General features: G+C 42.1%; 1 protein-coding gene across 3 annotated transcripts in view; it reads right to left on the bottom strand.

Moving 5' to 3' along the window:
* Window positions 1–12,874, bottom strand: part of VPS35 (VPS35 retromer complex component) — a 169,109-nt gene that overhangs the window by 72,750 nt on the left and 83,485 nt on the right. For all 3 annotated transcript variants that reach the window (XM_033941682.1, XM_033941681.1, XM_033941683.1), the window contains exon 10: window positions 3,313–3,461. In XM_033941682.1, the coding sequence (XP_033797573.1) occupies window positions 3,313–3,461 (149 nt within the window). The remainder of the gene's footprint in view (window positions 1–3,312; window positions 3,462–12,874) is intronic.

A 12,874-nucleotide genomic window follows, 5' to 3' on the forward strand; every position in this document is an offset into this window, starting at 1 on the left:
TTCAAAGTTTTTTTGGGTGTACCCACATAGATGATATTGCAGTAGTCTAAGGTGGATAGGATCAGTGACTGAAACAGAAGTCTAAAAGATGGAGGGTCAAAATATTTTTTGATGGTTTTTAATTTCAAAAGTGTGTGGAAGCATTTTTTGGTCACCGGGTTTGTGTGTTCGATCAAGGTCAGATGGGTGTCTAGTATTTTTATAGTTTTGGATAGTGGATGATCATGACCATGGTGGGAAAGGATCCAAGATGACCCCAGTGGACCTCTCCTCCAAGAAGCAATGGCTCCTCTTCAGAATCCCAAAAGCTCTCATAATTTGGTCAGTGAAATATGAGTTTTTGCCTACCTCAAACTACTGAAAGCATGACCTCCTATGACAGTGACAAATTGAGGATTCCTAGTACTTCAGTGAAGCTTCCTCCCCCAATGCACTTGAAATAGGCAGTGCATCCAACCTCAGCTCCAAGATCCATTTGGGCCCTGCCATCAAGACAGCTATTTCATGCAAGCTACCAGTCTCAAGTGTCGACTGGATCAATCCCTTCACTTGACATTGATGTCAAAACTGCAGCATCACATTGAGCAAAGTAGCACTCCATCCGCTCCTCAAATTTTTGCATGAGCTGTTCCTCAAAGTCTGTCACTGATAAAGGTGGGGGCATCAAATGGCAGTGACCACATTCTCCTGAGTCACTTGAGGTATATCAGAACCTGGTTCTCAGGTGAGTGAAGACTGTCATACCCTCTCTGAATGCATGATGAGCAGTCCTCACATCGAGAACACTGGTGAAAATCAGTGCTCTCAGAGCATACTTTGATGGGAATGTCTCAACCTCCACCCAATGTCTTGCATTGAGCTCTCTCAGAAATAATGAAAATGAGATTGAATCCATCCTCTTCTTCAGGTGAGAAGTTGAAGCATGTGATGAAAAAGAGGTTTGATTGGCTCCAAGGAGAAAATTAAACTAAGGAGATTCTATATGACAGCAGCAGACAGAGACAGGAGTACATGCAAGATGAGACTACACATATACTTCTGGAAAAAGTTGCTGGGATATTGTTTGCCACGTCAGGCTCCATTGGTGACTTCACCCAGATGCAAGGATTTTTCAACCCTGCTTATACTCAAGAGAATTACTTTAATTTTATAAACAGAAAGATATATTCTTACTAGAGAGTCAAATGGAAATTCTTCTGAAAATATTGAGTGAACCTGAAACATGAATATATTCAATGCATGGATCACACTTTTTTGCTAGTTCTGGATCTGTTCTTAGGCATTTGTTACCATATTTACTAGGGCTGCACATTAAAATTTTTAATCAATTGCACAATTAAAATTTTTAAACCACACATTCATATAATGTTCCCGTCACATTTCCTCCTGTACAGAGCAAAATATAGACAGCAGATGAAAATTTTTAAAACTGGCGTATTCAATTACTAAACTGAAAACAAAATCATTTTTCTTACCTTTTTTGTCTGGTGATTTTATTTTACTAATTATCTTGCTCCCTGCCTCTGGTTCTTAACATATGAATATCCATACTGGGACAGACCAATGATCCGTCAAGTCCAATATTCAATGGTCAATCCAGGTCACAAGTACCTGGCAGAATCACAAATGGTAGAAAGATTCCATACTACCAATCCTGGATACAGCAGTGGCTCTCCCCATTTCTGTCTCAATCACAAACTATGGACTTTTCATCTAGGAAGTTGTCTAAACCCAGATATGTTAACTGCTGTTACCATATCCTCCTATTGGTTTTAAAAGTATTACCATGTAATTTCATTGAGTGTTCCCTAGTCTTCGTACTTTTTGAAAGAATAAACAATCAATCCTCACATTTACCCATTCTACAGCAATCAGGATTTTGTAGACCTCTCATATCCCCCCTTCCCCCGCTGTCTTTTGCCAAGCTGAAAAAGCTCTATACGATTGCCTCTTTGCGGATGATACCAAAATCTGCAATAGACACCCAGGATGGTGTGAACAACATGAAGAAAGACCTTGCAAAGCTTGAAGAAAGGTCTGAAATTTGGCAGCTAAAATTTAATGCTAAGAAATGCAAGGTCATGCATTTGGGCTGCAAAAACCCGAGGGAACAGTAAGTATAGTTTAGGGGGGTGAAAAAAACCCAACTGGCCAGGTGGTCCCTGAGAAATGGGTTGAATACCACTGTTCTAGAGAATGACTCAGGGACAGAATTTGTTCCCATTCTTGCAGTTAACCATGGGAAACCATCCCTATGTCATTCTTAAAAGAAGAGAGGGAAGAATCAGAGTATGAATGGGCACAGCCACTGACCCTCAAGCCTTGCATCAAAGAATGCTGGTGTAGAAGGCCCAAGGTTGAGATAACACTAAAGACTGACATGGGATGGATTCCCGCGATAATCCGCGGGGGACAGGGACAAATTCTGTCCCTATGCCATTCTCTACGCCTATTATCTTGGTAAATATAGGAATACTTGCTATTGGTCTATAATTTGTTGAATCTGGAACATTTTGGGATGGACTTTTAGGAATTGGTGTCAGGATTATTGTTCCTAAAGAAATGAAAGCCCTCCATATCCCCCATTTCTTCTACTGGGAACCCAGTTAGACTATAACAATAGTGAAATTCTCCATCTTCCAACAAGCTCAGCTTAGAACAAAATCAGAGAAATCCAAATATGCACGAAGACAAGTCTCACACTATAGACAACTGAGAAGCAATATGAACATGGGCTGGATTCACCCAAATTCAGGTTTTACAAACATTTCTGTACAGAAACATGCACTTTATATATGCATATCTATGTGGACATACCTATATACACTTTAACAGATGTATATTATGCATATTTCCATTTTTGTTTGCAGAGATGTTGTGTATTTCGTTGAATTACTAAAAAACAAAACAAAAAAAAACAAAAAACACCTCACTCTCAAATGAATAATACACCTCCCTCCATATTCGCGGTTTCAGCATTCGTAGTTTCGATTATTCACGGTTTTTAGCTTGCTGGCTCCCCCCCCCCAAAAAAAAAATTACATCAGCTTGCATAGAGAAATCGCTGATTCACGGCACTTTCTTCACCGTATTTTGCCTCTCTTTCAGGAACAGGCCAGGTCTCCCACCATGTGATTCACGGTTTCACCATATTCACGATGGTTTTGAATAGAAAACAGCTAACAACATATGAAATAGTTATTTGCAGTTTTTCTGTATTTGCGGTTCTGTTAATCCCCTATCGCAGCGAATACGGAGGGAGAAGTGTAGTTAATTATATTTTAAAAGTTCAAAAAGCTCACTTTCACTTACTGTTCAAGGTTAAGCTTATTGAAGATCTCTACAGTTGTCTCAAGCACTTTATCAACATAATCTACTCGATCAGGATAACACTTCATGGCCAGGTTTATAAGTGACACTTGTAAAGACACTACATCTTCAGAAGGCATATCTTGTCTAGACTGTAATTATAAAAATTTGTGAAAGAACCATAAATATCTTTAGATCTAAATATAGCCTCAAAATACAAGAAACCCATCTAGTAAAATCTATACATTTTGATTCAGCTTGTTTTATTATGGATCACAATGTGGAGTTCTTATAACATTTCAGAATTTGTAATGAGTCAACCACCTGTCCTACTGCACTGTAAAATATGGCCCTCTGAGCTCTGTAAAGAGTCTCACACCACACTAACTGAATATAGAGTGAAAAACGTCTTGTCAGCAAAATGTAACTATCAATAGTATATGAACAATGCAGAGAGCCAACCTTATGCAGGATTGAGGGAGGTGGGGCCTCTCACTTGTTTCATATTATATCAGACTCTCTCACTCTCTCTCTCTACTTTTCATGTATGAGCCATGGCAAAACAAATCAAGTTACTGTCTGTGGACATACTGTGAAGTAATAAACTCCCCCAGAGATTGCTGAGCACTTTTTTCTGATCACTGAAAAGTGTTAACACTGCTCTGGAAAATAAGCTAAGAAAAGCATTCTGATGGTATTTTAGCATTCCTACAGGTATCTAAAGTATAAACATTCAAGAAAATATATATACTTCAGAACATCACAAATGCAAATTTTCAACATCTGCAAGAGAGAAATATTGTGGCAGTCATGTTAATCCACTCTTAAAGATAGTATGTAAAATATAAAGAAATAAAACAAAACAAAAAGTAGATCTAATCTGAAGTAGAATGAATGCCTTTGAAAGCTAATCTAACCATGCTTTAGTTAGTCCAATAAAAAGATATCACTTGGATTCATTTCGTTTATTTCTACAACATCTGCAACACACTGATTTCCTATGAAGTGCATAAATTCATGGTTACCTCAATAAAGCTATTCTTTTTGTTAAATAGTGAAGCTAATCACCTCTAGTAGGTTTCTCGGACAGTAGAACTAGTATTTTCATATGTACAGTGTTATCTCTTGACAGAACTCTAGTGTGGAAGCTTCCCAGCATTCCTGTACCTTTAAGAAACCTTTGAAGTCCTGCACACATGCATGAATACCCTCTCGTCAACTTGAGTCATGTAGGACCCTCAGTCTGGCATAAAGAATACAACTCCTAGGGGAGGTGGGAGGGTATGTGAAAATACTAGCCCTGCTGTTCTCAGATAACACCCACTATAGGTGAGTAAATTTGCTTTCTCTGAGGACAAGCAGGACTGAATTTCACACATGTGGGAATCTCTAGCCAGGTTCACTGAAAACAAGTAACAGTCAAATAGGGACTTGCAACAGCAAGGCCAACAGAAACCAACAATTAAAAGACACATGCTGTGAAGATGCAGCCAAGAACAGAACATAATGAACCTAGGAGGGTGGAGTTGGATTCCAGACTCCAAACAAATTCTACAGGATTGTCTAACCAAACTGGCTGCCAAGACACATACTCTGCTCATCTCTTCAATGGATGCTGAACTTGTGGGCCCCAACCATAGCTATGGCTCTGACATTGTGAGCCATGATATGACCCTCCAAAAACAGCCCAGCCTATGCATAAGTGAAAGAGATGCAGTTTCCACACCAATTAGATAAGATGCATTTACTGATGGCTGCACCCATCTTCTTTGGGTCAAATGAAACAAACAGCTGGGTGAACTATCTATGGGCTTTAGTCTGCTAAGATTTACTAGCAATCCAAAGTGTGTAGTGCGTTCTTACCATATTGAGCATGAGGTCTTTGGAAGAATGTTGGAACTGTAACACCACCTTAAAAGAAACTTGAAGGGTGTGCAGAAAATTACTCTGTTGTGATGAAACCTTATGTAAGGTAGATCAGCTACTAGGGCCTGAAGTTCACTCACCCTACAATCTGATGTGACTGCCACAAAAAAACAAAACCTTCCAGGTCAAATACTTCAGATGACAGGAGTTAAGTGGCTCAAAAGGAGCTTTCATCAGCTGGGTGAAGATGACTTTGAGGTCCCATGACACAGTAGGTAATTTGATCGAGGCCTTTGTCAAAAGCAACAAGAAACTAGAGGCTGCACAGAGATGGGCTTACGTCCTACTGTTGATAAGTACTGACTGAACAGAAGTGACCCCTTATAGAGTCGGTTTTCAAACCAGTCTCAGAGAGGAGACTGTAAGCATAGGAGACTGTAAGCTCATTCAAGCAGAGACTGTCTCCTTTGTGACTCTGTACAGCATTTCGTATGTCTGGTAGCACTCTAGAAATAATTAGCAGTAGTAGTAATATTCAAGCAAGTTCTGTATAAAGACAAGTGAGAGGGTCTAAGGCTCTGCCCTCATACCAGACGGCAAACCTCTTCAATTTAAAATTATAATACCTCTTGGTGGAATCTTTCCTAGAAATCCACAGAATCATGGAAATACTCTCAGGCAGCTGCAGAGATGCACTTGCAGTACTTACACTGTGCGTTAGCCCGGAAGGAAAACTTCTTGCCTTCGATTTACCAATTTTGATTATTTTATACTACAACGGTGTTTTCTGCATGACTCTCTATATGTGATACATCAGACATCCCGGACCCCTGAGGGAGTGTTTCTCCAAGACACAGACCGTGTTGGGTCCATACTCCATGTATATGAGGGCCATTTTTATGGATTACAATTTTATAGACTTTTAATAAAGATTTCTGCACCTTGTATGTCCTACTCTGCAGTCTTTCTTTGTTATTGGTGTTCACCTTTCACTGCAGACCTGTTGGATTTTTCTTTGTTTTGGCTTGAAATCTGAGCTATTTCCTGTGGCTAGGGCATATCTGAATTGGGTATAAGGATCTAAGTCCAGAGAGCATAGCAAACCGTCTTTCTGAAACATGGGTATCCAGAGAAATCATCCTAAACTTCTCTTTTACCAGGTATTTGTTCATGCCCCTTAGGTCTAGGATGAGACAGAATCACCTTTTAGGCACAAAGAAATACAGTGGCACCTCGGTTTACGAGTGCACCGGTTTGCGAGTGTTTTGCAAGACGAGCAAAACATTCGCAAAATCGGCGCCTCAGAAACTGAGTGTGGCTCGATTTATGAGCGCCCCCCCGCGATCTGGCACCCTCCCCCCCGCAGGCCGGGACATAGGCCGAAAAAGAGCCGCCGCAAGATCGAAGCTACGGGGCTGCGGCCGCGAGGCCTGCCCGGTAAAACGAACGGAAGAAAATATATATATATATTTTTTTTTTTTAAAGAAAAGAATAAAGAAAAAAATATATATATGAATGATAAGATATTATATTTATGTGGTATATTTTTTGTTGTATATGGAAGTGGGAGGGGGTGGGGGTTATATCTTTTTGTTGTATGATATGGTAGATTTTCAAGTGATATTGTATTCTAATTGTTTGATATTTACTGTACACTTGTGAATTATAAAATGAATAAAGAATTAAAAAAAAAAAAAAGAAAAAAAACCCAGCGATTTGTGACAAAAATAACACAAAACCGCGGTCATAGAGAAGGCACAAGTGGAATTACTTCACGCAGAGAGTCAAAGACGGACTTCTCGGCTCCGCAGAAAAGTAAGAACTGAGGAGACGCGCCCTGCTCTGGGTGGGAAGGCACTCGCGCATGTGCAGTACGGGCAACTCGAAACTTTGAGTTTCTTCAAGCAAGTTTGCTTGTGAGGCATCCGCATCGAGGCTCCGTCGGATGACGTCACTCACTTGTGAGAATACCTGCCTGCTTGTCCTGGGATAAACAGTGTTCTGCGGGGGGCTCTGCTATCCCCTTCATTATTCAATCTCCACTTTAGACCTATCTTAGACATAGCCCGCAAACATCAAATACAGATTCACTCCTTTGCAGATGACATCCATCTTAGAGGTCTGCACGGGAACGGGGATCACGGGGATCCCCCTGAGGTCAACAGGACTCCCACGGGGACCCCTCCCAGGCCCACGGGACTCCCACGGGGATGGACCTGGGGTTCCTATGCTGAGGCCTACCTAATATTCAATCTGGGTCTGGCGCCGTGCTGAGCTCTCGATGAATCAGCAGCAACAGTCTGTCACTTAGGCAGTGAGCTCAGCATGTAGGCACACAGACTCTGTGTGCCTACATGCTGAGCTCACTGCCTACGTGACAGTCTGTTGCTGCTGATTCGTCGGGAGGTGTCACATGCAGGCTAGAGCAGAGGACAGCCTGCATAATTCTAGAGCGGGAGGACAGTGTCCTCCACCCCCCCCGGACAAACCCTAACCTGGCACCACAGAGCTGGGAGTGCACTGCCCTGCCTGCTTCAGCAGCAGGAAGTGAGGAGCAGCTGCTGGGGAGGTTCCTGGGGCCTCGGAGCAAAGTTTCAGTCGAGCGCTTCTTTCTTGGATGGCGTGGTGGTGTCGAGCCCTGGGAGGGAGGTGAAGCGTGCCGACCTTTATCTTCGCTGAGGGCAAAGTGACTTTAAACTTGAGGGTTAGGTAGCTGCCCTGATCAGCCCATTATTTCACAGCCTGTTCTCTGCTGGGGAGCTGTTTGCGGCAGAAAAACGTTTTGGTTTTCTTTTCTATTCTATTACACTATCCTCCTCTTGTTTTCCCATCCCCTAAGTTCTCTCAACTTGTACTTCATTAATCTTTTATAAACCGCATAGAACTTAACGGTACTGCGGTATATAAACTGTTATTATTATTATTATTCTTTTCTCTGTACTGTGTATTTTATTGAAAACGCTCCCCAGCTACTACTGCATTCAAGCAGATAGGTAGCTCCTATAAGCATTTCAAAATAAGCTGAAGATTTTGCCACTTTCTAGAGAGCGATTTATGACCAGCACTGTCTTGTTTTTTTACTTCAACTTCTGATGCTGCTCAATTTAAATGGATAAAAGCACAGATCCCAGTATTGAAAGTTCAAGAAACAAATAGTAACGACCAAGTTATTGTATCTCTAGAATCCTAGTGGTCACCTGGCACCACAGCTCTCCAGAGATGAGTTGCTGTAGGAAAAGAAGAATTCTGGGATTTTTTTTTTTCTGTAAGACGTTCAGCTTGGATGGGATAACTTATAGGGGGTATGAGGCTTTGTATTATCATTGGAGATCAGTTTATCACATTAAGAAGTAGGTGCTTAATTCCTGGAAGCTACTCGGAGGGGAGGGGGGCATGAAATAGTCCAATCCAGACAATCTGCTGATCCTTCACTGCAGGTGATATGCATGCATCATCAAGAGTTTTTGCTGTACCTCATGTCATTTTGCTCCTAAATGAATCCTTTATTTCTGATATCTGTATAATACATGTCAGAGATCCAGTCTCCTGTTCCAAGTTGGGCTACTTATTCCAAGATGTTGACTGCATATTGTCAACATATCAATGGGAAATCAGGTCAGCTATGCATGGTGTGCTGCAGGCAGGAAAAGATGATGAACCTCTTGGCTCGAGCTGCCTCCAACCCCTGCAGTTATCTGGACTCAAACAAAGGGGGGAGTGCATTTTTGGACACAGAAGGTATGAACTTGGGAGGAAGGGAGGTAAAGACATGCTGAGGTGGGGGAGGGAATAAAAAGGGAGAATTGGGTGTGGGTGTGTCAGTGAGAGGGAAAGAGATGGTCGTGTACACTGGGAATGGAAGAAAAAGGAGTATTTTTGGTCATAGGGAGGGAGTGAGGTACAGATGATAGGGAAGAGAAAAATCAGAGGGAGAAATGTGGAAAGGGAACAGTGGGACAGATTGAAAGGGATGCAAGAGGGAGGAATGTTGGACATAGTGGTAAAGGGAATGGAGGGAGAGATGTGGCATGGTGCTGGAGATGGGTGATAGAACAGAAGGAGAAATGTTGGACATGGGGCTGGTGGGCAGGGGTGAAAGATGAGAAAGGGATAAATGCTGGGCCATGATAGGAGGAACCAATGGACAGCAAGAGAAGAATTTACAGAAGATGGGAAAGCGGAAAAAAGAAACTGGGACCAACTTGATGGAAAAATAAGTTTCCAAACAATAAAGGTAAAAAACGGAATTTATTGAATAAAATATATTAGTTTTGGGAAATGTATATAGTCTTTATATTGTATTCAAAAGAAAAGGAAATACATTTCTAGTTTTATTTCTACAGTGAAGTACTTTCTGACCCTTGCTGTGGCTGGTGGGGATCCCCAAGCACCGCCAGCAGAGGACCTCCTCTAGAGACAGCCAGAACTCCCCTCCACCAAGCACAGCAGTCACTGGCAGCATCCATGAGCCACTGAGGTGCCAGCATCTGTGACTTGGACGCTACTGCTGACTGCCAAGCTTGGCAAAAGGGACCCTGGCCAACTGCAGAGGAAGTCCTCAGCTTAGGGGTCCTCATCAGCAGAGTATTTATATTTTATATTTACATTAGAGGCTCTGGTAGAAACCCATTTACAAAGTATGTATTCTTCCCAATTAATATTTCCAAATTAATAAAGTGTCTTTGCTTATTTGTAAATGGATCTCTACCAGAGCCTTTTATTCAGTAGTATAATTAAATGACATAACTATTTCTGAAGTTTATAAGGACGGGCGGGGACGGATTCAATTCCAGCGGGGACGGGTTTAACTCCTAGCGGGGACGGACGAAGATGGGTTTGATTCTACCGGGGACGGGTTTGATTTCTGTCAACACGCAACTCTCTAATCTATCTATATTGACTGCTAGGAAAAGCCCGTGACGCCCAGATTGCAAAACTCCTAACCTGCCTCTCGGAATTTAAAAACTGGATGTCCTTCAACAAAGAACGCTGCATCCTCGTCCATCCCTTGCTGCACTGGGACTCAACTACTCTAACTGTGAAGGACCAAGTGCACAGCCTAGGAATACTCATTGACTGCAACCTGTCACTTTCCGACCATATCTCTCAGGTGGTATCTTCCTCATTTTACTACCTGTGACAACTCTGAAATATAAGGAACTACCTTCCAGAGTTTGACTTTACCCAACTACTCTTTGCCTTAGTACTCTCCCAAATGGATTGCTGCAATGTGCTATTCAACAGTCTCATAACGAAGGATGTACAACTTCTCTAGCGTGCTCAAAATGCGGCGATCAGGCTTCTAAAACACTTCAGTGCCCACGACACTGTCTCCCAGGTTCTAGCATTGAGCATTGACTCATTGGCTGCCCGTAGCCAAATAATGTGTCTTCAAGAGCCTGATGCTAGCATTCAAATCCTTACACAACATAGTGCCAGTCTACATGCTGGGCTACGTGATAGCTAAGTTTCCTCCGTACATGTCGAACCGGTCCCTCCACTCCCAGGATGAAACACACCTCAATATACCCCCTGGTCGTGCCCTTCAACTGCAAACCGTCAACCAACGGTCCTACTCCCACTTCATACCGATCCACTGGAAGACTGCCCTTGCAAATCAGATCCTTTGAAGAACTCCTCAGCTTTAGAAAAGCAATAAAAACATACCTCTTCACCTAAATCCTTGCCCTTGATGGCCTACAAAGAAATGTATATTGGTACCAGAACCAGTATGTGTCACATAAGGATCCTTGTATTGTAAAATCTTGCACTGTAACTATGACTAATCTAACATATAAACCATCTGTGTGTCAAATAAAGATAAAACTTGTACTGAAAACCATGCACTTTAAAGATAACCATGGCAAATTGTAACTGGTAAATTGTATATTATGTATATTAATATCAGACCCCTAGTATGTGTCAGGTTAGGATAAAAACTCGTATTGTAAACTTGTACTGAAATTGTGTTTGACCTGTAACTCATTCTGAGCTCATTGGGGCCAATGGGATAGAAAATGAAATAAATAAATAAAGATGTGTCTACCATCTCCTCCATCTTGTCCTCCAAAAGATTATCGCCTCGGCATGGGACATAAACAACTTTTGCACCTGTAACCAGTGGTTCAGGAAGACACTCAGCCATGAGAGTCTGTGCATTCTAACACCCAATGCAGAAAGTCAAGATGCTATATCAAAGGAATCAAGGGTGACCCTAACTAAATATTTCCTACATGCCATCTGCTTCATAGCTATTTGGTGAAAGTGTGCCTGCAAACTTGAGCACATTGGACTCCAAGGAGTTCATATAAGGCTCATGTAGAGCTGGTAGGTTTAGGTATAGGAAATGAGCATCAATGCCTAAAAATCCTTCCTCCCAAATGAATCCAAAATACAAAGCATCCCTGCCTGTAGGAGCCCAAGGCATGCGTATTTGAATTTCTGGCCTATTTGAGGGTGGATTTGACCACCACAGAGTAGTGTGGTAACTGCACCATTTCTAAACCAGGAGCCTTCTATAGACTCAGAGGGATCACCCAAGTCTTCATCCATGCATCCTTGAAAATGTTGTCAACAGAATGGTCACAGCTTCCTTAGAAGAAGGATCATAAATCGGAGACTGTCATCAATTTTGCCCTGGGCTTATCCTCCACCTTCAACTTAATGGAATGGTCTCTGCTATTTCCCTCAAAAAACAACAGAGGTATCCACTAGTGAAGGGCTTCCTCCTTTCTTGCAGCAGGGTGGAGTCTAAGGGAAAGCCAAGGGACCACTCAAATGCCCAGGAAAAATCTGACTCAGTCTCAGCAAAATATTAATTGTGAGGAATAAACATCAACAACCTTCCAATAGGGCTAGAGTGGGTTCACAACTGGATGTACCCCAGCACCTCCTGAAATATGACTCGGAAACATTCCTCAAGGGCAGACATCAGTAAAGGCGTGGGCGGAGCAAGCTTGGGAACAGCTTGAGAAGTTGTTATTGCTGAAGCAAAGAACCCAGCTTCAGGAAGATTGGCACATCAGCACCACAACAATGGATGAGGAACAGTCCGCTTGGCACCAACGTTTCTCAGATACCAGTAATGCCTATGTCCCAGAGCTCCCTGCTCCATGCCTCAAGGAGGACTGATGCCGATGCTTCTTCCCCTTCACTTGGTGTCCAGCATCAGATTCCCTCTGTACTGACAGGGATGATGTGGATTCCATGCACTTCCTCACGGTTGAGTCTGAGGATGCTTGGCCCAAGGCACTACCAATGATCGACACTAAAACAGATGGAGACTTCTTTGATGTCAATGCATCATCAGTGTCTGGTGGAGCTCCTGAAGCCATAAGGATTAATATCAATAAAATCGTACATCTAGATGCCACATCTCTCTAGATTTCTGAGGTCTCTTCTGCAAAAAGGATATTTTAGAGTATAATGATCTCACCCTAGACACTTCAGTAACATGTCATGTTGGTTGTATACCTATTTCACTCTGTGTGCTTCTCAAACCAACCAACAGGCTTCTGGGATATTGTGGAGCAAATAGGTGCAGCAAAATCAAATAGCTCAATGGTGGAAAGAGACAAATAATGAAAACCCTTCCACCTGAAAAACTGAGACCTCCTCGTCATGGGACACAGAAAAAGAAAAAAGAAAATGCCTAAAAGTCTAAGAAAAAAGGGAAGGGGGAAGATATGAGAGAAATGTA

Source organism: Geotrypetes seraphini, chromosome 4 (assembly GCF_902459505.1).
Source record: "Geotrypetes seraphini chromosome 4, aGeoSer1.1, whole genome shotgun sequence".
Lineage (NCBI taxonomy): Eukaryota > Metazoa > Chordata > Amphibia > Gymnophiona > Dermophiidae > Geotrypetes > Geotrypetes seraphini.